This window comes from Eulemur rufifrons, chromosome 17 (assembly GCF_041146395.1).
Source record: "Eulemur rufifrons isolate Redbay chromosome 17, OSU_ERuf_1, whole genome shotgun sequence".
In the NCBI taxonomy this organism is placed as follows: Eukaryota; Metazoa; Chordata; class Mammalia; order Primates; family Lemuridae; genus Eulemur; species Eulemur rufifrons.
Window position 1 is genome coordinate 21398279 of NC_090999.1, and position 20157 is coordinate 21418435.

The 20157-nt window shown below is 40.8% G+C and overlaps 1 protein-coding gene across 1 annotated transcript in view; it reads left to right on the forward strand.

Annotated features, from left to right (window-relative positions):
- Positions 1-20157, forward strand: part of PDZD2 (PDZ domain containing 2) — a 230326-nt gene that overhangs the window by 180522 nt on the left and 29647 nt on the right. Inside the window, exons 6-13 of the mRNA XM_069492397.1 lie at positions 1989-2100; positions 7687-7832; positions 11140-11259; positions 12092-12206; positions 15127-15200; positions 15346-15571; positions 16386-16503; positions 18163-18295. Of these exons, the coding sequence (XP_069348498.1) occupies positions 1989-2100; positions 7687-7832; positions 11140-11259; positions 12092-12206; positions 15127-15200; positions 15346-15571; positions 16386-16503; positions 18163-18295 (1044 nt within the window). The remainder of the gene's footprint in view (positions 1-1988; positions 2101-7686; positions 7833-11139; positions 11260-12091; positions 12207-15126; positions 15201-15345; positions 15572-16385; positions 16504-18162; positions 18296-20157) is intronic.

The window sequence follows — 20157 nt, forward strand, 5'->3', positions numbered from 1 at the left end:
GACTATGAATGCACCAGATTTGTCATCTTTGTTTTCTACATCAGGATTGCTCTCCTGATGCCGCTCCTCAACTTTGCCTGCATCTGCTTGTTCTCAGACCTTTTTATTCCTCTTCCTTCCCAGAAAGATACTTGAACTTGAGGAGGAAGAGGGAACTTTCCAAATTTTTTATATTAGTACATGATTTATATATAAATAATTACCTCTTAAAAGGGATTACCTGGGGAATTCCTCTAACTGCTTACTTCATACGTTTTTATATACTGGATTTTATAGACAGTGTTGTCTTAGTCCACTTTGTGTTGCTATAAAGGAATACCTGAGGCTGGGTAATTTATGAAGAAGGGAGGTTTATTTGGCTCACAGTTCTGCAGGCTGTGCATAAAGCACAGCAGCAGCATCTGCTCGGCTTCTGGTGAGGGCCTCAGGCTGCCTCCACTCACAGCAGAACAGCCAGAATGCACACATGAAGGAAGGCATTGATCTATTTATGAGGGATCCACCCCTGTGACCCAAACTCCCTCCATTAGGCCCCGCCTCCAACATGGGGGATGAAATTCGAACAACAAACCATATTTACAAACCATAGCAAATAAATAATTTTTTTTAACCTGTTAAAATCCAGGAAGGATTTTTTTTAGCATTATAATTGCATGACTCTTCAATGATTGCTAAGTGTCAAAGGATATCTTCTCTGTCTTTTTAAAGCATGTATGTGTTCCTTGGCAAGAATCTGATCTTTTTTTTTTTTTTTTTTGAGACAGAGTCTAGCTCTGTTGCCTGTGCTAGAGTGCCATGGCATCAGCCTAGCTCACAGCAACCTCAAACTCCTGGGCTCAAGCAACCCTTCTGCCTCAGCCTCCCGAGTAACTGGGGCTATAGGCATGTGCCACCATGCCCAGCTAATTTTTTTTCTATATATTTTTAGTTGTCCAGTTAATTTCTTTCTATTTTTTCATAGACACTCTTGCTCAGAGCTGGTCTTGAACTCCTGACCTTGAGCAATCCTCCTGCCTCAGCCTACTAGAGTGCTAGGATTACAGGCGTGAGCCACCGCGCCTGGCCCGATCTATTTTAATATAAGACTTTTTTTCCTCCTTTCCCCCCCCCCCCCCCGAGAACCTTAAAGGAAAATAAAATTGCAAATAGGAAGATTTATAGTTTTGATATATCTCATAAGTTTTGTACATGTAAATTCCACCCCCTCCAGATTTTTTTTATAAGCACTCTCAAATGCATGAATCTCCTTTTCCCCTAATAAGCATAGTTTTGTTTTGTTTTGTTTTGTTTTTTTCTTAGCACGTTTGACTTTTCTAGGATGGAGGACCCGATGAGCTTTGGGAGTGTCCTTTCTGCATCACCTCGTGGGGTCGGCTACCGTAGATATACAACTTCCAGATGTGTGATCTGACACACCCCTGACAGAGCCCGGGCAGTGCTTGATTCTGGGACGTGTTTAATCAGTACTCAGGAGTGTAGCCCTCGGAACATCTGGTTGACTGAGGGATAGAGTTATTTGCCACAAAATCAACATTGAACTGTATTTTAAGAAGCTTACATTTGGATTTAAACTTCTGGTTTCACATTTGTTGCAATTTGCATTATAGTGAAAAGCACTGGCCCACAAGTTAAAGGTCTGGGCTCTAGTTGAGGCTTTACCGTTGACCACTGTGTGACCACCTGGGGAACCTTGACCAACAAGTTTCCTCAAATGTAGAATGAGAGGAGAAGTGGCCCCGGGGACCCTTTCTAGCTTGAAACCTCCCTGGTTCTGTGCTGCAGGGTGAGGTGCGTGCTGAGGAGGAACACACCAACGTAAGGCTGTCTGAGTCAGCTTATCTGAAGGGCTGTGCTTGGCTCCCATGAACCTTTTTCCTCACATGACACCTGTATTGCTGCTCCTTGAGCCTTGAGATAACTTCTTGGAGGGGATAGCGTAAGTCAAGGCAGGGCCAGCCTCTCTCAGCTCTGTGCTCTCTGCATTCCAGATGCCTGGGACAGATGAGCCCCAAGATTTGCATGGCACTGAGGACTCCAAGGGGAATGTGGAAAGTCCCAAGCAGGGCAGCAGCAAAACAAAGCTCAAGAGTCGTCTCTCGGGTAAGTGGGAACTCCCTGCCTGACGCAGCCTGCCTGAAAATGAGCTTCCAGCCTCAGGAGTGAGGAGCTAATGCCATTAACGGGATGAGCCCTTTTTTTTCCTTGAAACCTCAAAATTGTTTTTCCCTTAGCTGGTGCATGCCCCAGGCATAATGACTACATTCAGCCTGGCTACCCACGTGACTATTTTTATTGGAGTCATAACAAAGTGAATGTCAACAGCTCTGTGTGTCTCTGTGTGCTGAAACTTAAATTTCCTCCTTGTTTGGTTCATTTGCTTCAATAGGATTTTAGGTGACCCTTTTGATGGGCCATCTCCCTGACAGCCTATCTTCCCCAGCAAATACCCCTCTCCCCAAAACCTTCAGTCCACCAGAGCAAGTGACAAAGGGCCATTTATCTACTATCAAATCTGCATCTCAACCAAGCAGGAAAAAGATAGGGTGGAGTTGCAGCTTTTGGAATGAATAGATTCTACATCTCCTGGGCATTTCTTTGAAGTCATAGCCTCTGCCCTGAGAGAGACAGTCAGTGTTGAAAGCGGAGGCTGTGGGCAGGTGCGTTATGCTTCCGTGGGTCATTATGAAAGGCGCTGTTCTAGGCACTTGGGCATTTTCTTCCATTAAAAAAATTAAAAATTTTATGGATGCATTGATAAAACTATACAGGCTGGATTCATTAGTATCCATTTGTTACTATTATGTTCCTTTTTTTTTTTTTTTTTTTGCATTTAAATGGAACCCTTTTTGTGGGTCCTTGAAAATGGCACAGGCCCTAGTGGCAAAGTGTGCTAACATCCAAAAAACGTCCACTTCCTCTTCCTGCCACCCAAATGAGTGGGGACGGTGTGGCTGTGCTGCCCACCAAGAGCATCTCCCTTCCGCGTGGCTGGCCTGCTACTGAGTTTATTCTCAGGAAGATGGCACGTAAAGGAACATGAAATAACATCTTTTTTTAAGAATCTGATTAACAAAATCAATTATGCTTATGACTCAGAGTAATTGGGCAGTGTTACATCTGCACAGGTGTTAGAATGTGGGTTTGGGACAGAAAGGGGTGGTGATGGCCAGTGGCTGAGGAGGAGAATCGGAAGGGAGACGTGGTGAAGGCTCTCATGGGGACAGTGACCAGCTCCCTGCCAGCCCCAAGGACCGACGGAGAAATACGCTGGAGTCTTGCGTGTGTCCAGGCCGGCAGTCGCGGGGCACAGAGGAGGCCTCTGGGTCAGCTGTCTTGGCAGAGTTATTCAGCACCTTACAGTTGGGTTCCTGGGGAGGTTTCCGGAGCTCTGAGGAAATACAAGGACCTCTGAAACCAGCGTGGTCACATTCCTCATTTTATGACTGAGAGCAGAGAAGTTAAGAGCATCCCAAAGGTCACTCAGGCAGTGCCAGGAAAAAGATCTGCCTCTCAGACAGAGTTCTCCACCCTCCCCCGCTTTGGCTTCCTGGGGATCTTGGAAAGACTTCTGTTCCCCAACCTGGGGCCTTATGGATACAGATTTGGGAGCTGGAGGACCTTCCAGATGCCTGATTTTTCTAACTCTGTCCATACTGTTCATTTAGAATGAGCAGCACATTGGACTGAGTCGTAAGTCCAGGGCTGGCCACTGTTTGCTACAGACGGATGCCACCCTCTCTCCCTGTGTCCTTCCCAGATGCCCAAGGCCATAACAAGGCCATGTAGCATAGGGGAGGAGGCACATGCATGAATTGGGTAGAACTGTGTCACTTCCCAGTTCTACCACGTCTGGTTGCAGGACCTGGGATCAGTGACTTCTCTGGGTCTCAGTTTCTTCATCTGTAAAATGGGGATTACATAATAATATATATTTATTCTGCCGGTGAATGTGAGTGTCTTCTACATGCCGTGCCTTGCAGAACGACTGAGTTGAGAGAATACACACAGCACTGCCACTCCAGAATGTGGCAGCAACGAGCCCTCACCACGTGGTGGCTGCCACTGTTAGTATCATTGACATTTTCAATCTTACTGTTCTTGCCTCTCTCCCTCTCAAGAGGGGAAGGTGTTCAGATAAGAAGGCCTCCTTAAACAGTGGTGATCTAGCACCTCTTGTATTTTCCTGGATAGAGCTGGAACCCATTCTACTAAGTGAAGTATCCCAAGAATGGAAAAATAAGCACCACATGTACTCACCATCAAATTGGTTTCCCTGACATCACCTAAGAGCACATTTAGGAATAACATTAATCTGGTGTCGGGCAGATGGGGGGGCGGGGCGGGGAGGGGATGGGGGTATACATACATAATGAGTGCGATGCGCACAGTCTAGGGGATGGACATGCTTGAAGCTCTGATTCGGGGTGGGGGGGAAGGGCAATAACGTAACCTAAACTTTTTTACCCCCATAATATGCTGAAATTAAAAAAAAAAGAAGGCCTCCTTGAGAAGGGGTAGTCCCAGGGAAGGGCACACACATGTATGCACAGTGATGGCCACTGCAAGGCACACACAACAGGTACGAAGACTGGAGGTCTCTCTGTGATGTGATGCTCAGGGGAGGCGTCCAGAGGATGCTGGGTAAAGGAGGGCCACAATGTTGGTGGGATCTGGTAAAATAGAAGGTGGGAGGAGCAATGGTCTAGACTTGGAGCAAAATGAATGAGAGATGTTGAAGGACAATGGGAATAAATTAATTAGAAGTTTTTGGCAACTGTTTTTCCTCCTCAGCCACTTGAAAGATCCAGTATAATCGGACAGTCCCAGTGATTCAATCCAGCAGAGCGTGTCAGCGTGATTAGGAGGAAGGACGTAGCAGAATCTTGGGTGGGAGATGATGGGTGAAGCTTCAGGTGACTCATGCATGCTCCCAGGTTGGGAAAGGAGGGGCGAGGAGGACAAATCCTCCCTTTTGAGAATTATCAGGATCGAACAACAAATTCATAGAGCGTGGAAGTGGAAGATAAGACCGGAAACATAATTTGGAAACACATTAAACAGGAGTAAGGAATTGGGCCTTCATTCAGTACTATGAAATATGTTCCTTCTAAAGACATTTGCACACAAGAGATTTTAATGTGACTAGCTCCTAATTTGTCCTGTAAATTTGGATATTCATTGCCTATTTTCTTAAAACGAGTCACTCTGGTATTCACATATCAGTATGTTAACCATAGACACTTCTGTATGTGGTTTCTCTTCTGTTGATGACAGTCCCTCCCTGTCACCTCAAAAGGAATTTTCTTCTAGTAAATCTTTTTCAGATGAGTTTGTTTGCCAAGAGAGATTAATCTGTCCATGAGTTAGTATCAAGTCATGAATTACTAAAGAGTTTCTGTGGAGGTTCCAGGCATTTCCACTAAGGTTTTACCCATTCTGGCTCAAAAATGACTAAACAACATCATTTGTCAGTTCATGGAATATTTGTCTGATATTCCAAACTGAATTTTCCTTGTTTCATACCTCCTTTTTTGTGACCAGGGTTCCCTTTTAATTTTGGTACTTCTGATTTATGTATGTTAATGCTTTAGGTTTGTGATCTTTTTAAATGAAAATTTTTTCTTAGTTGCAAAGGAATTTCATGTTTCAAAACCTGTATTGCAAAGTTAATATTTAGCTTTTGAGAAAACAAATATTTAGTGACATTCCTTATAACTGTATCAACATTCTTTTTATCACTTTTTAAAACTCATCAATATATTCTTTTTAAAAGAATACAGAATTATCTTGTTTTATTTTATGAAAAACTTTCAGAGAAATATTTAGGTAAATTGAAATTTTAGGTCATCAAATGAAATGTTATTTTATATAAGAGAACTTGATATTCTGAAGAACCTATATGTTTGTATAGATGTATACACAAACGTGTATACATATATATGCATGCATATAGACATATATATTGTGTATAATGCAAACATTATATGATGTAAATGATACATCATTTAAGATTAAAGTTCCTTATTTTATTTTAAAATAGCATATAACATAGATTAGGTATTGATAAAGTATTTAAAAATTGTTACTACAAAAGTTTCTTAAGACACAAAGGTACTAGCCACAAAGTCAAAAAAATGACACATTATACATTAAAATTATGAACTTTTTTTCATCCAAATATACTATTAAGACAATGAAAAGGCAAGGCGCAGATATGGAGAAAGTATTTAAAATCTGTAGATTCCACAAGGGACCCATATCCAAGCTATAGTAAAAAACAAATTAAAACTCTGATAAATCAATAATAAAAAGACAAATCCAATTTAAAATGGGCAAAAGACTTGAACAGGTAGTTTACAACTTTACAAAAGGAAAACAGCCAATGACTATATGTAAAGAAGCTCCATCTCATTAGTCATCAATGAAATGCAACTTAGAAGCACATGAGATTGTTATATATCCACCAGAAATGGCTAAAATTAAAGACTGACACTGCCAAGCATAACAAGGATGTGGAGAAGCCAGAACTCACAGGTGCTGGTGAAACAACATGGGTAAAGGTGGATCGATACCTGTTGCCCAGCATGATCCAACAGAAATGACATGTGAGAGAATATTTAATAACAATATATTCTAGGTCAGGCGTCAGAAAACTACAGCCCACAGCTGTATTTGTATGGTCTACAAGCTGGAAATGTGTTCTACATTTTCAGTGGGTTGGTTAAAAAAAAAAAAAAGGAGGAGGATATGCGACAAACACCATTTGTGGCTCACAAAGCCCAAAACATGTACTATCTGGCCTTTACCAAAAAAGTCTGTGGACCTTTGCTCTAGATCTAAAACTGGAAACCAGCCAAATGCCCACGAACGATAGAATAGACAAACAAATCATAGTATATTTATATAATAAAATATACAGAATGGAGATGAACAAACTATTGGCATGCAACAACATGGTTGAATCTTGCAAACAAATGCTAAGAATAAGGAGCTAGGCATAAAAGAAAGTACAGATCATATGCATTCATTTCTATAAAGTTCAAAAGCAGACAAAAGTAATCTGATGTTAGAAGTCAGGATAACGGTTACCCTCGTGTGAGGGATGGTTAATGGCACAAAGGGGGCATTTGAGGTTCAGGTTAATATTCTATTTCTTGATCTGGGTGTTGGGTATTGGTATGTTTTCTTTGTGAAATTTCATTGGACTATAACACTTAATGATTTGTGCACATTGCTGTAAGTTGTTAGACTTTAATAAAAAGTTATTTAAAAAGTAATTACTAGATATGGAAAAACATCTGCCCCAATAATGGAACTACCAACTTCAAAGTGATCTTCCTTCATCGCTAGAAAACCATCTACTTACAGTCTTCTCGCTATTGTATATTGCCTCATCCACCACAGCTACATCTTACTAGGATCAAACATAAACATTGCCCCTTATCCAGTCTGGTCACTTCAGAAACTGGCAGGTTTTTGTAGCCTGGCATTAACAGCCTCCACACATATAACTAGCTCATGCAGAGCTTGGTGGTGGAAGGTAGTGAGCTTGGTGCTTTAAGTGTACGGAATGCTGGGCCTTCTGAAAACCATGAGGGTGAGTGTCAATGCAACAGTTTGTGCCTAAGGATGCGCTTAAGATGTTTTTCATCCCATCGAACCATGTTTTTCCCCTTTCTTGTCAAGGGGGTGTACACCGCCTAGAGTCTGTTGAAGAATATAATGAGCTGATGGTGCGGAATGGGGACCCCCGGGCCCGGATGCTGGAGGTCTCCCGAGACGGCCGGAAGCACTCCCTGCCCCAGCTGCTGGACTCCTCCAGAGCAGCACAGGTCAGTCCAGTGCCGCAGAGCCGCCTACTCTCCCACACAGTCGCCAGTGCTTGGTTAGGGACAGGAGAGATGTTTCTAGCCTTTTTTTTTTTTTTTTTTTTGATCATAGGCTTCCATGTTAAGAAGAACTGCCCATCTATGCAGACTAGAAAGATAATACAAGGAGATACAGTATAGAAAGTGGGGTCTACCCAGAAAGGCTTGAAAGAATTCAACCTAATATTTGAAAATAGTAGGGAAAAAAATCCCTCATTGGATTTTCACATCTTGATCCCCTTCCTACTGTGTGTTTTGGAAGCGAGAGTTGCTTTCAATTGCCAGGAGACAATGGCGTCTCACAGTCTGTGGTGAACCACCGTGCCTGTTTAACACGTTGACTGCCATACTAGAAAAAAACAATCTTTCCTTGGGACTGTAGTGTTTTATTACAAAAATAGGATCAAAACTTCAAAAACAAAACGATTCTTTCTAATTTAATGAAAAACAAAATTTATTGGCTTTTATTTAATCCGCGTTTTTAGAATTAAATTGTCAATATTAATTGTAACAATGAGAACATCAACAAGTAAGATTTTCATGAACCAACTGCAGGGTTTCGCCCAGGTCTTGCTTCAAGAGGCCCCAGGTTCAAAATTAGTGTGAGTTAAATACAACTCACATGGCAGTTAATGTGTGAATAGGAGCATCATGTGTCAGCATGACAACCGTGTGGGTGGGTGTGGACACGAGTGAAAGAGGGAGTGTATGTGTGTGCGCGTGTATGCACGCACCTATACCATGCCTGGAATCCTACCTGTTACACAGTAATGACTCAAACAGCCAAGGTCACGGGGGCTGTAGAGAGGGGTACAGTGGGTGGTTAAGTTAATGTTCCAGAGCCTGTTCCCAGCAGAGCTCTGGACTCCATAGCCCCCAACAGGGGCTCTTCCTAAATCACATTACCTTCAACCCAGTAGAAACTGGGTAGATAGTCTCATAGCCAATGTGGAGGCAGACTCGGTCTCTGGAGGGTTTGTGGGATGTTCTTTGAGTCCTGGCTTCATGAGTGAGGGGGCTCAAGAGGAACCATTAGCATCTTGTCCCTAGAAATGGAAGAGGAGGGTGTAGCAGCCATGGCACCAGTGCTTGGAGACCTTTAGATGGTGGAGTTCAAAGGACCTGGATCAGGGCATCTGGGTCAGGCCCTTATCTTTGCTGTGTTGTGACCATTTTACAGATCGGACAACTGAATCCCAAAGAGGTTAAATAGTTTGAGATACACACCAATCTCTGTGAAGAAAAGTGCATGAATATGATTGACTATGTGTCAGGATGAAGTATTTGTGTTGCTTCTGAAGCTCTTTCCCTGACCAAGAGAATAGAAAGTGCCCATGTTTCAAATGCAGCTGCTGATCAGGCTGTGTCTACTCGGGGGATAGTTGGGGCACTGAGAAAAAGCAGAGAAAAAAATTGCATGGACCCTGTTAAAAATCACCCAGGCCCAGGACTGAAGACAAGTCTGTGACCTCAGAATGATCCACTTGGACCCATGAAGTCAGGAGATATGAGAATGTTGTAGAATAGCTGAATCATCAGGCTGTTTCAGGTATTATACCATGGATCTAGTGTTCAGGTGATCATTTCTTAACTGACCCACTGAGGAAACCTGACTGTATTTATAGCCCAGAAACATCCATTTCTAACTAGGCTTCTAGGAATCAGGAAGCCCAGTCTAGGGTATAGAGTTTTAGAAGAATTTTTCCTTTCTTTAAATTTTCCTTCCTCTTCTCTTCTCTTCTCTTCTTATTTTCTGCCCTTTTCTTTGTCTCCCAGGATTCATCTTTCTTTTTCCTTGGTCTCTCTCCCTCCACTAAAAAGTATTGTCTACACTAGAGCTACCCAATAAAACTTTCTGCAGTGTTGGAAACATTTTATATCTGTACTGTTGAATATGGTAGCCATATGCATCTAGTGAGCACATGAAAAGGGGCTAGTGAGAAGTGTATTTTTCATTTTGGTTCATTTTAATTTAAATATACATAGCCACAGATGGCATGTGGCTACCATATTAGATAGCACAGTTCTAAAAAGTTCAAGGGGACCCCCGAAATTCATCAAGAGACCAGTGAAGCAAGCCCCTTGGTTCCACTGATTGTCAAAAGGGAGATGGTTCTGCTGCAGATGGTGATCAGAGTAAGAGTTCCTTGAGGAGTTCATACACGCACCTCTGTATTCGAGGGCTGAGAAAACCCTAGGCTGTATCTGGCCATCTCTGCGATGGTTTCAGTAAAAGGGTAGTAACCTTGCCAAGCCCACATTATTTTTTTAATGAACCAGTGTCTGGAAAGCCCACACTGTTGGCAGATATTTTGTAAAACTGCAAAATATAATTGTTCTAAACTGGCAGGAATACAAAAATATCATTGGAGGACATCTCATTCTTATGTTTGTATGCAGCATACACAAATTAAGAGTAAAAACTACTCTGTGATATCTCTTTTCTCATATTAAACACGAAGCAATTTATGCTTTGGCTTGTGCTAGAATATCTGCACCATTTAAGAAGTTTATTATTCTAAGAAGAATAGCGAGGGGCTAGATTGTAGAAGTGCTTTAGCAATAGAGTCACTGAATCTCTCATCTATGTTATAAATAGTGCGCCCTGCTCACACACGTGTATGTTGTGGGTGACAGACGTGGAAAAGGGATTGAGATTTGAGCTGCTGTGTGTCAGGAAGGGAAAGTGTGGCTTATGGGAAAATATTTTATTTTCCAAATATGAGGATTAAAACTGGAGCTGCTGCCGTCTCTCAGTGGGATGTTTTATGTGGAATAACAGTTGTCTGGGTTTGTGGTTTGGGTTTTATAAGAAATGAGAGCTTGCTGAGTTTTTGAGTGAGTGAATTAAGCTTAAAATGGTGAGATACTTTCTAACCATGATTGGGAACTTGGGACAGGGGTAGGGGGTGGCTTCCACGGGAGAGCTTGGCCGCGGGGTGGTCCTCCTACATCGCTGAGGCCTCTTCTGGAATGAACCAGACTCCACTCCAAAAGTAGGATCTGTGGAGTGTGGTAGAGGAAAGAGCGACACATGGTGCTTGTGGTCTCCAGGCAGTTCTTTGTGTGGGGGAAGAGGGCACAGCCGGAGGGGGGACTATTCCTCCAATATTATTCATAATAACCTTCCTTTAAGCCAACGGACCAGGGGAAATGGTTGTCTCTAACTCAAAAGACAACTGAGATTTTCAAAGTCTGAGTATATTTGTATGCCATAGACCACAACAGAGTAAACGAGAACATCTCTGATGTTGCGTGTGCTGACTTTTAGGAATACCACATTGTGAAGAAATCTACCCGCTCCTTAAGCACTACTCAGGTGGAATCTCCTTGGAGACTCATCCGGCCATCCGTTATCTCTATCATCGGGCTGTACAAAGAAAAAGGCAAGGTGAGCTCTTTTCTACGGAGCGCTCTGTCCTCCAGGAGAACATTAGCACGTACTTTTTTAAATCAAAAAATTTTTACTTTTGTTATTTTTTGTTTTTACGTGAAATAGAAAGTAACAGGTATAAAGAGAAAGAGAGATTGAGTGGCCTCTGTATGGGTTCGAGTGGATTCCCTGGCATTCTTTCCTGTAGGCCTCAGAGTGTGAGATAGTCACATCCTCTTTGCTCTTCTGACTTGCGGAGTCACCAGCGCCTGGCTGCTGGGGCAGAATGGAGGGCGGAATGAATGACCACCACCTCTTATGTCTATGGAAAGAAAAGCAGACCCTGCAGCTTCAGGGAATACTCTGTTATCCTTTTGAATGAATTTCATGGCATTGCCATTATTATAAAGGGAAGGATATGAATAACTTGATATTATACAAATGTCAAATATCAAAATGTCCGTTTTGATGTTATACAAAATGGAAAGACTGAAACAAAAGAAAATAAATGTTGCTACTAAATAGTAGGAAATGACTCTCATGAGCTATGTAGTCAATCTGTATGAAGAAATCCTATTCTTGGAGGTCAAGATTGTCAAATATTGGGAATTTAATATGTTTCAACCTAAAACTTTCTCCCTTTAATGTACTGCGTGGCTAGTATAACACAAACAGGTCTGAGATGGGAAATGGGTCTGAGAAAAGAATGCGGAGTTGAATTGACAGCTGCTTGATTAGTTTAACCGCAAGCCTGGTTGGGAAGGACACTTCAGTTAAATACTCTGCTGGGAAGGATGCCCTCAGTTAAACACTGCATGTCAGCCTGGACTCCCATCTGCTTTGGATGTAGGGCCTTGGCTTTAGCATTGCTGGAGGTCGAGACTGCATTCGGGGACAGATGGGAATTTTTGTCAAGACCATTTTCCCAAACGGATCAGCTGCAGAGGATGGAAGACTTAAAGAAGGTAGGAGAAAGCCTCTTGGATATCCTCAGTGACAGTGAGCTTTGATTCCATGAGAATCTGCCCTTTTACAAGATGTGAAGCAAATGACACAGCAGCTAGGGCCATGGGCTTGGGCGTCCAGTAGACCTAGGCTGAACCCAACACTTACACATCAGGACCGTGGACACACAATATAGCTTTCCTCAGTTGTAAACTTGGAATAGTAATACCTACCTTGAACAGTCGTTCTGAGGATTAAATGACGTAATAAGTAGAAAGTGGCTTAGCATTTTCATTGATGTTTTTAAGTGTCTATCTTGTCCACTTGGTCCTTGCTCATGTTCCTGGCCTTGAAAGTTCTTGAGAGTTTGCAGTCCATTCTTGTCTCAAGGCTGGCGTAGAAGCCCTCATCACTAGTAGGTATTTAATATCTTACAGTTGAAATTAACCACCACATAGTTTGGTTCCTAAATGAACATCTTTATAATAGTCTCCATAGCACCTACCTCATGTAAATATACATGACAAGTGCTTTTGAACCCATATTAAAGCAATATTGAGGGGCCAAGTTCTCCCTTGCAAATAAAATGTTTTAAATGTTTAAATACATCTTATATTTTTTAGTGCTTTAAACATTTACAAAACATTTCCACATATTTATATTATTTCATTAACTGCATTACAGACCTGTCAAGTAGGCACTTTGGACTGACTGTGTTACAAATGAGAAAAGTAACACTCAGAAATGTGTTAAATGGCTAGAAACTTGTCCCACCCTTAGTAAATAGAAGAAGCGAAATTTAAACCCAGCTTTCTGATCTCAAGTTCAGTTTGCTTCCCACCTTACTATTGCTGCCTGTTTAAATACAAGATTGGTGACTCGGAACTCTTTCTTCCTTCTTGAACATATGATATTTGAGAAAATAAAACTTGAATAGGCCAAAGTTTCTTTTATGTACAGACACAGTAGCTGCTTTAATACAGAGAGAACCTTCTTAAGGATATATTTGCATATCTGTATATTTATTATATAATATTTATCTGGATTAGAATTATATTTTTATAAAGTAAAATTACCAAGTTCTGAACATATTTTAAAAAGCATTCACCAAAGCATGAATCCTGATTTTTCCCCCTCCCTTATTAATACACCTCCTTCATGAAATAATTAAATTAGAATATTTCTAGTTACCTTCAAAAATGCTGTGACTATTCAGTTCGGTTGACCCAAACTGTAGGTGCTGCTGTGTTATACTAGTTTGATTTTCTTTGAAACTGAGAAGAGCAAATTGGAGTCTCCTTTTTCTTAGGCAGAGCAACCATAGAATCCTGTATGCTAATGATAAGATGTGCCCAGGCTTAATGCTTGCATGGTGGAATATTTATTTTTCTCTTAGAGGAAGGGTTCACTCCCAGGTGGTGTTTGTGTCAAGTTTCAGAACAATATAAAATTCTAGCAGAGCATTTTTGTAATGGATGTGCCATGTGTTCACTTGATTGAAAGTCATCCTGCAAGGTTGGTAAAATGGAGCAAAATGAGGGGGGAAAAAATCAATAGTTAAGAAAGGTTAATAGCACTTGATTCTCCTACATGCTGTTTTTTCATATGTGTTCATTTATAAGAAATGTAAGTCATTGGAATGGATTTTCAACCTGTTGAGTGATATGTCTTTAAAAGAAAATCCTGTATACATTTTAAGAGCATGAGCAATCATTTTAGTGTTTCCTCCTTTTCCCATGTGGAAATAACCCAAAAACATAAACCTCCTCACCTGAATGAGTAATGGGTTATGGTGATTTTTAAACAGAGATTACTTCTCTTATTTTATAACTTCTGTAATTGCATTAAAGAGAAGCCACATAACAAATGCATGGGGTACTCCTCATTTTTGTAACTTACCTACAGTATTCCTTTAGCCACATACCCAGTGTGCTCCTGGGGTTGGCTGTCTCTGAGAGGTGAAAACGTGTGTTCTTATGCTGCTTTGCACTTTCTTATGGGTGTACAAAGTCCCTCTTCTGTACTGCAGTGCTGTGCAGAGTTCATCTGTTCTTCTCTCTGGGGCATCCTTGTAGTGTCTTTGATGAACTGTTATTCCCAAAAACAGCCCTTGTCCTGAGAGTGCTAACCAGAAACGAGCTCTAAGTCAACAGGATGTCCAAGTTCTCTTATATTCCCAGCAGACGCTATCAACAGCTTGAAAATGACCTGGCTATACCTTCCTAGGATTGAAGATGATAAGATAGTGGGTGGGGGAAGAGGGAGGCACGTGAGTATGTGCATACACATGCCTTGCAATTTGACATTACCCTGCAGTAATTTCTGAGATAGAGGCCTACAGTGACTTGGCAGCTTAATGACAGAGAACCTGGAAGCACATCTAGACTAGGCATAAGACCAGGCATCTAGACTGTTTCTGGAGGTGGGGCTGTCATTTCTCAGTAATACCTCAGCAAGTTTTTTGTCTTCATCATTAAAACCATTTTCCATACACCAGGATGATTCTCTGGGCTTAGGGAGCTTGTCTTTCTGCAAACACAGGAGTGGCTTTTCAAATGTTGTGTGTTCATGCTTCATTGCCAGTGGGTTTAAGTTTTTAAACAATGACGATGAGGAATGCCTTGGAACTCGGTTTTTGCAGTTTGGTCTCTAAACGTGGGACATATACTGTCAAACTTGGCAAGAATAAGATTTTGATGCTTCCCATAGTTGTTTTAATTGAAGATGGAAGTACAGAAGCACTGCAAAAAAAATATGCATTGTCATTAATTGTCCCATAGTGTGACATTCCTGGGAGCTAAGTAAATGAAAGTGGATTGGGACAATAAAAGTCATTTCGTAGAGTGGTAAATCAGGGACCATATGGTATCCCCTTCTAAGACTGAGCAGTTAGAGTCCAGGAAATTAAAAGTTAATGTAATTCTCATATTTGATCACTAGGGGATGAAATCCTAGATGTGAATGGAATACCAATAAAGGGCTTGACGTTTCAAGAAGCCATTCATACCTTTAAGGTAACAGCATTCTTATTGATCTCCTTTAGCCTCCTTGTTTTCTTTCCTCTATTTTCATGGGGTTTGGTTTTGGTGAGCCTTTTTTTACCCTTTGACAGAAAGACCGTCTGAAAATTCCAGCTTACCTTCCTCTTTGTTTTCTCAGCAAATCCGGAGTGGATTGTTTGTCTTAACGGTACGCACAAAGTTGCTGAGCCCCAGCCTCACGCCCTGCTCGACACCCACACACATGAGCAGATCCGGCTCCCCGAACTTCAACACCGGCAGAGGGGCCTCAGTGGGTGGCTCCGAGGAAAGCAGTTCTTCATCCCTGGGTCGGAAGGCCCCGGGGCCCAAAGACAGGATTGTCATGGAAGTAACACTCAACAAAGGTGATGCCAGCTGCTCCCCACTTAGGTTGCATTCTCTTGAATAACAATTTGGAACCTATTCTTAGGTTAATTTTTTCTCATTTTTCTATGATTTGTTCCTTTCAAACAATCTACTATCAACAGGGTGGTGTGCTCTACGTGAACAATGGGACCAAACATAGAGATTTTAGTTACTTTAGTTATTATACTTAAGTTAAAATGAGGGGAAGTTACCAAAAGCACAGAGCTGTCTAAGCTCTCCCCAGATGAATCACCCTGCGTCAGAGACTCATGTTAAAAAAGATCACTGATGAGCTTAAGTCAGGGCTAATTTTAAAGAACTAAAGATTACAGTTAAGAATACAGTTAATACCAGTAACTAGAAGTCATGGGTGATCACCAAATCTTACTGCTTTTCATCTTTGTTTCCTTTTCTTCTCTACCTACTGTAGAAATATGACAAAAAAATTAAATAGCCAAGAGATTAGTTGCTAAAAAGAGAGGCAAAAGAAAGCTTAAAGTTGTGTATCCAGAATAAAAACAGTATTTATACCTTGTCTATTTCCACAGACAGATTGAAGAGGTTCTGTGGACTAAGCAGAGTGGGCCAGTGGACACGCCACAGGCCACAGTTAGTTCCTGGTTTAGCCATGTACTCATTTCGTTAACAGAAATGGCAATGTTGGCAAATGAAAGCAGGATTTATATTCTGAGTCTGAATCAGAAATAAATCATTATTGGCCTGAATAAAAATCTAGTTTCAAATCGGTTATGCTTTTTTTCTGATTACTGTATAATTTTTGTTTTTGTTTTCTTTGAATGATGCCTCTGACAGAGCCGAGAGTTGGATTGGGCATTGGAGCCTGCTGCTTGGCCCTAGAAAACAGTCCTCCAGGCATCTACATTCACAGCCTGGCCCCGGGATCCGTGGCCAAGATGGAGAGCAACCTGAGGTCCGTTGTGTACCTGGCAGTAGAGGGTTCTGGTGTGTTCATGAACGAGAGAAAACACGTGCATAAGATATCTGCTCTGTTACATTCCTTTGAAGGATGCTAAACCTTTGAATTATTTCCAGTAATATAGCCAAGACTACAATGAATAGCATCTCCAGAAATAAAAAGCTAATCGATGCAATTTGGTTGAATGAGAGAACTCTGGGCCTTGGCTTCCCCACCTATTTTGTCCTATCTGGACTCAGAAGTTCAATTTCAGAAACTTGTCAAAATGCAACTGTATATAGAGATCTATGATTATCTCAGTATTTTCTTTCCTTTTATATTCATTAATGTAAAATTCACATGAAATATTGGAATCACTTGGAATGGTTCAGAATCACTGGATGCAAGAGAGCCCTGAAATTGTGCCCTTGAGTGGGAGGCCTTCATTAAATATTATCTCTTGAACCTTTTCTGTTGCTTTTATTCCTTTTTGAACAGTGATGTCTAGGTACCTATTGTCTGAAATCACTGAGTATCTGGTTTTTTAATCTGGATAGTCGAGTTGTAGCATGGGTGTTCTGTTTATAAGGAGATGTCTACGTGTTCTGCTATATATTTAATGATTGTAGTGGGTCGGTGCCCACCTAAATGTCACAAGGATGTACACGTATCACACAAAGCACTCTGTCCAAACAGTATCACCTTTCTGCCCTGTAAGCTTCCAAGTCCTTTAGTGGTTGAAGAATTGTCAAAATGGCATTCATTGAGGTTGCCATTTTTGGGCCCTGTTAATAGCTTATATTACGTTTTCAGTTAATCATCAGAGTGAATTTCCATAAGAAAAAAAATTTAGCAAATCATCCAAAGTACATTAAAGAAAATATACTTTTAGACCCAAAGAAAAAAGTCCTTTAATGACATCCCAAGATGATGTTTCTTTCTTGAATGGTTCCATATGTCTGGAGCCTGCCAAATGAGCATTCTTCAAACCCCATATAAAGAGTCTTTGTTCTCTCCTACGGAGTTCTCTCTCTATAATTTTAAGTAAAAATGGGCAACTTGTCCCCAATTTCTCATTTGTTCAAATTTGAAATGTTTTTACAAATTCTTGGGTAACCTTTGAGCTTCAGATATTTCCTCCTTAAATTATATTACAATAATCATTTCAAGATGGTAGGAAGAAAGAAACTGGTGGTGGTCGAGGGGCCATCTCGTGATGATCCAGCGTCAGACAGACCTGAGTTAGCTCGACAGTGTGTGACATCTGAGTGACCTCCCTGAGCCTGTGGCCTTATCTGCATAATGGGAATAAGTATAGCTTTTCAGAGCATTGTTATACAGATTGCTTTGTGTGGTGCCTGGCATACAGTATGTGCTCAAGAAATGGGCTCATACTGTCTGCCATTTTTTGTCCTAATTATCAATTTTATTTAACTTTACTACTTCTAAAAATGCCAGGAGATATGCATAACGGCCTTTGCCAATTTAAAATCTAACATGTTTATAGGAATGTGTTGCTTTTTTACATGTATGTGAAGATGAAAGGATGTCATGCACTTCTTTAAAGTATTCAGAAAAGACTTCATATTATAAACTTTTCCCAGAAACAAAGCCTTTTTAGCTCTTAAAAGGCTGCCTGCTAACACAGAGTGTGGGTTATGTTGCCCTCCCTAGCCGCGGAGATCAAATCCTAGAAGTGAACTCTGTCAACGTTCGCCATGCTGCTTTAAGCAAAGTCCACGCCATCTTGAGCAAATGCCCCCCAGGACCTGTTCGTCTTGTCATCGGCCGGCACCCTAATCCAAAGGTGAAGTATTTCATTCTGTTCTGAGTATGGAGAGATGACATGGCTATTTGTCCAGCCGCAATGATATACATTCCTAGGATGACACCACTCTTCAGTGAGAGGGTTCACCCAGCTTGGAATGGGCAGTCAGCCTGTGGCCGGTACATGTGCAAAATGAATCGTTGATCTGGACTGGGTCCTCACACACTTAGAAAATTTTATGAGAAAATTTTGTCAGTGTTTTATCAATGTTATTTTTGGTAAATCTGAAATTTGGTCTGGTGGAAGGTAGATAGAAATGCTGAGTTCTAAGTAACCACTACTGACTGTTTGATCTCCTGTACGATATTTATCCTCTTTGTCTTTCTACATCAAGAGAATCTGAGAGTCTTGGGCCAGACGATCTGTATGACTCTTTCACTTTCCAGAAAAACAAGCTTTTTGTACCACAATCTTTTGTTTACCCACATGTTGGAAATTCTCTCATCTTTAAGTTTAATGCTAAGTAATTAATTTTTTAAAGCAGATTCAGTGAATTTTAAAGTTTCTTTGATTAAGGATTTGAGAATGTATCAAGATTGAGAGTATAAAAATAAATTTTTTTAAATAGTTGGAAAGATGACTAGTTAGAATTTAATTTAAACTTTGTTAATACACTTAATTCACTTAAACCAATGACTTTTTTGCATTTATATACAATTTCTAGAGTGCAAAATTTTTCAGATACTCTTAAAGGAAAAATGTCTTCTGATTTGAGGAGGAACTTTTCCTTCTTAAATGTTCATTTGACTGTTGGGTAAAAAAAATACCCATTTATCCTATCAAATGACTATCTCACACAATTTAAATAGATGAAAATAAGATGAAGTCTGGCTTTTCAAACCAATTGCTTATTTGCAAATGTTACTTTATGGTTTTTGCTTCCATCAAAGTTGGGGAAAATAAAGCCCAGCATTTCAAAAACAATTATGATGGAGAACTTATGGTTAAGTTTGTTCAAAATGGTGGAGGATCGTGTATTTCTATCTGATGAACCAAGTCCTCGAGACTAAATTTTTAAATTCATGCTAGGATCTTTTCCATTAACTACTCAGACAAGTGTTCTCAAATCTACCTAAACAGCAAAAATACATATTGAAATTCTCCCAGCCATGACATTTACTTACGTTCACATTTTCCAAAACTGGTTTTGCCTGTTCTGCTAAAGACACAGTCTGAAAGGGGGAGTCCTTTCTTGGTTTATCTAATATGGACAGCTCCATGGCAGAGAAAGGAACTATGTGTGATCTTGAACCAACAGGACATACCAAATCACTGCAGTAGGACATACCAAATCATTGCGGCTCATTGTGTTTTTTGGTTGTGAAGACATTCGTATAGTCTTCTTAGTCTTCTTGACAATGAACTATTAAATGACATTTTCCTACTTACAAGTTTCATATGGTAGGGAAGAGGGAAGATTCTTCAAGTCTAATAATGTTAGCAGCTTAGCCAAAGGTACCACCAGCTCTTGTGAACCTGGAAGTGAACAAGAGGCAGCACACCGAGGAGTCCCAGGGGTAAACTGGGATGGGTGTGGAGGTTTCAAAGCAAGCATCAAGACAGTGGAACAGAGAGCCTGTCCTTCCCTGTCCCCCTCCAGCCATGTGATTCAGATCATCAACTCTTGTCCTATATCAAATTTATGACTTAAATTTATGAGCTTCCACTGGGTACCAGGCAATGTCAATATGCCAGGACTACACAGATGAATTAGAATGTATCTCTACTCAAGAAACTTAAAACCTAACCTGAAGGAGTTCTTAACCCAAAGTCCATGGACCTTGCAGGGACATTATGAATTACACAAATTTGGGGATGTATGTGCATTTGTGGATGGAGTT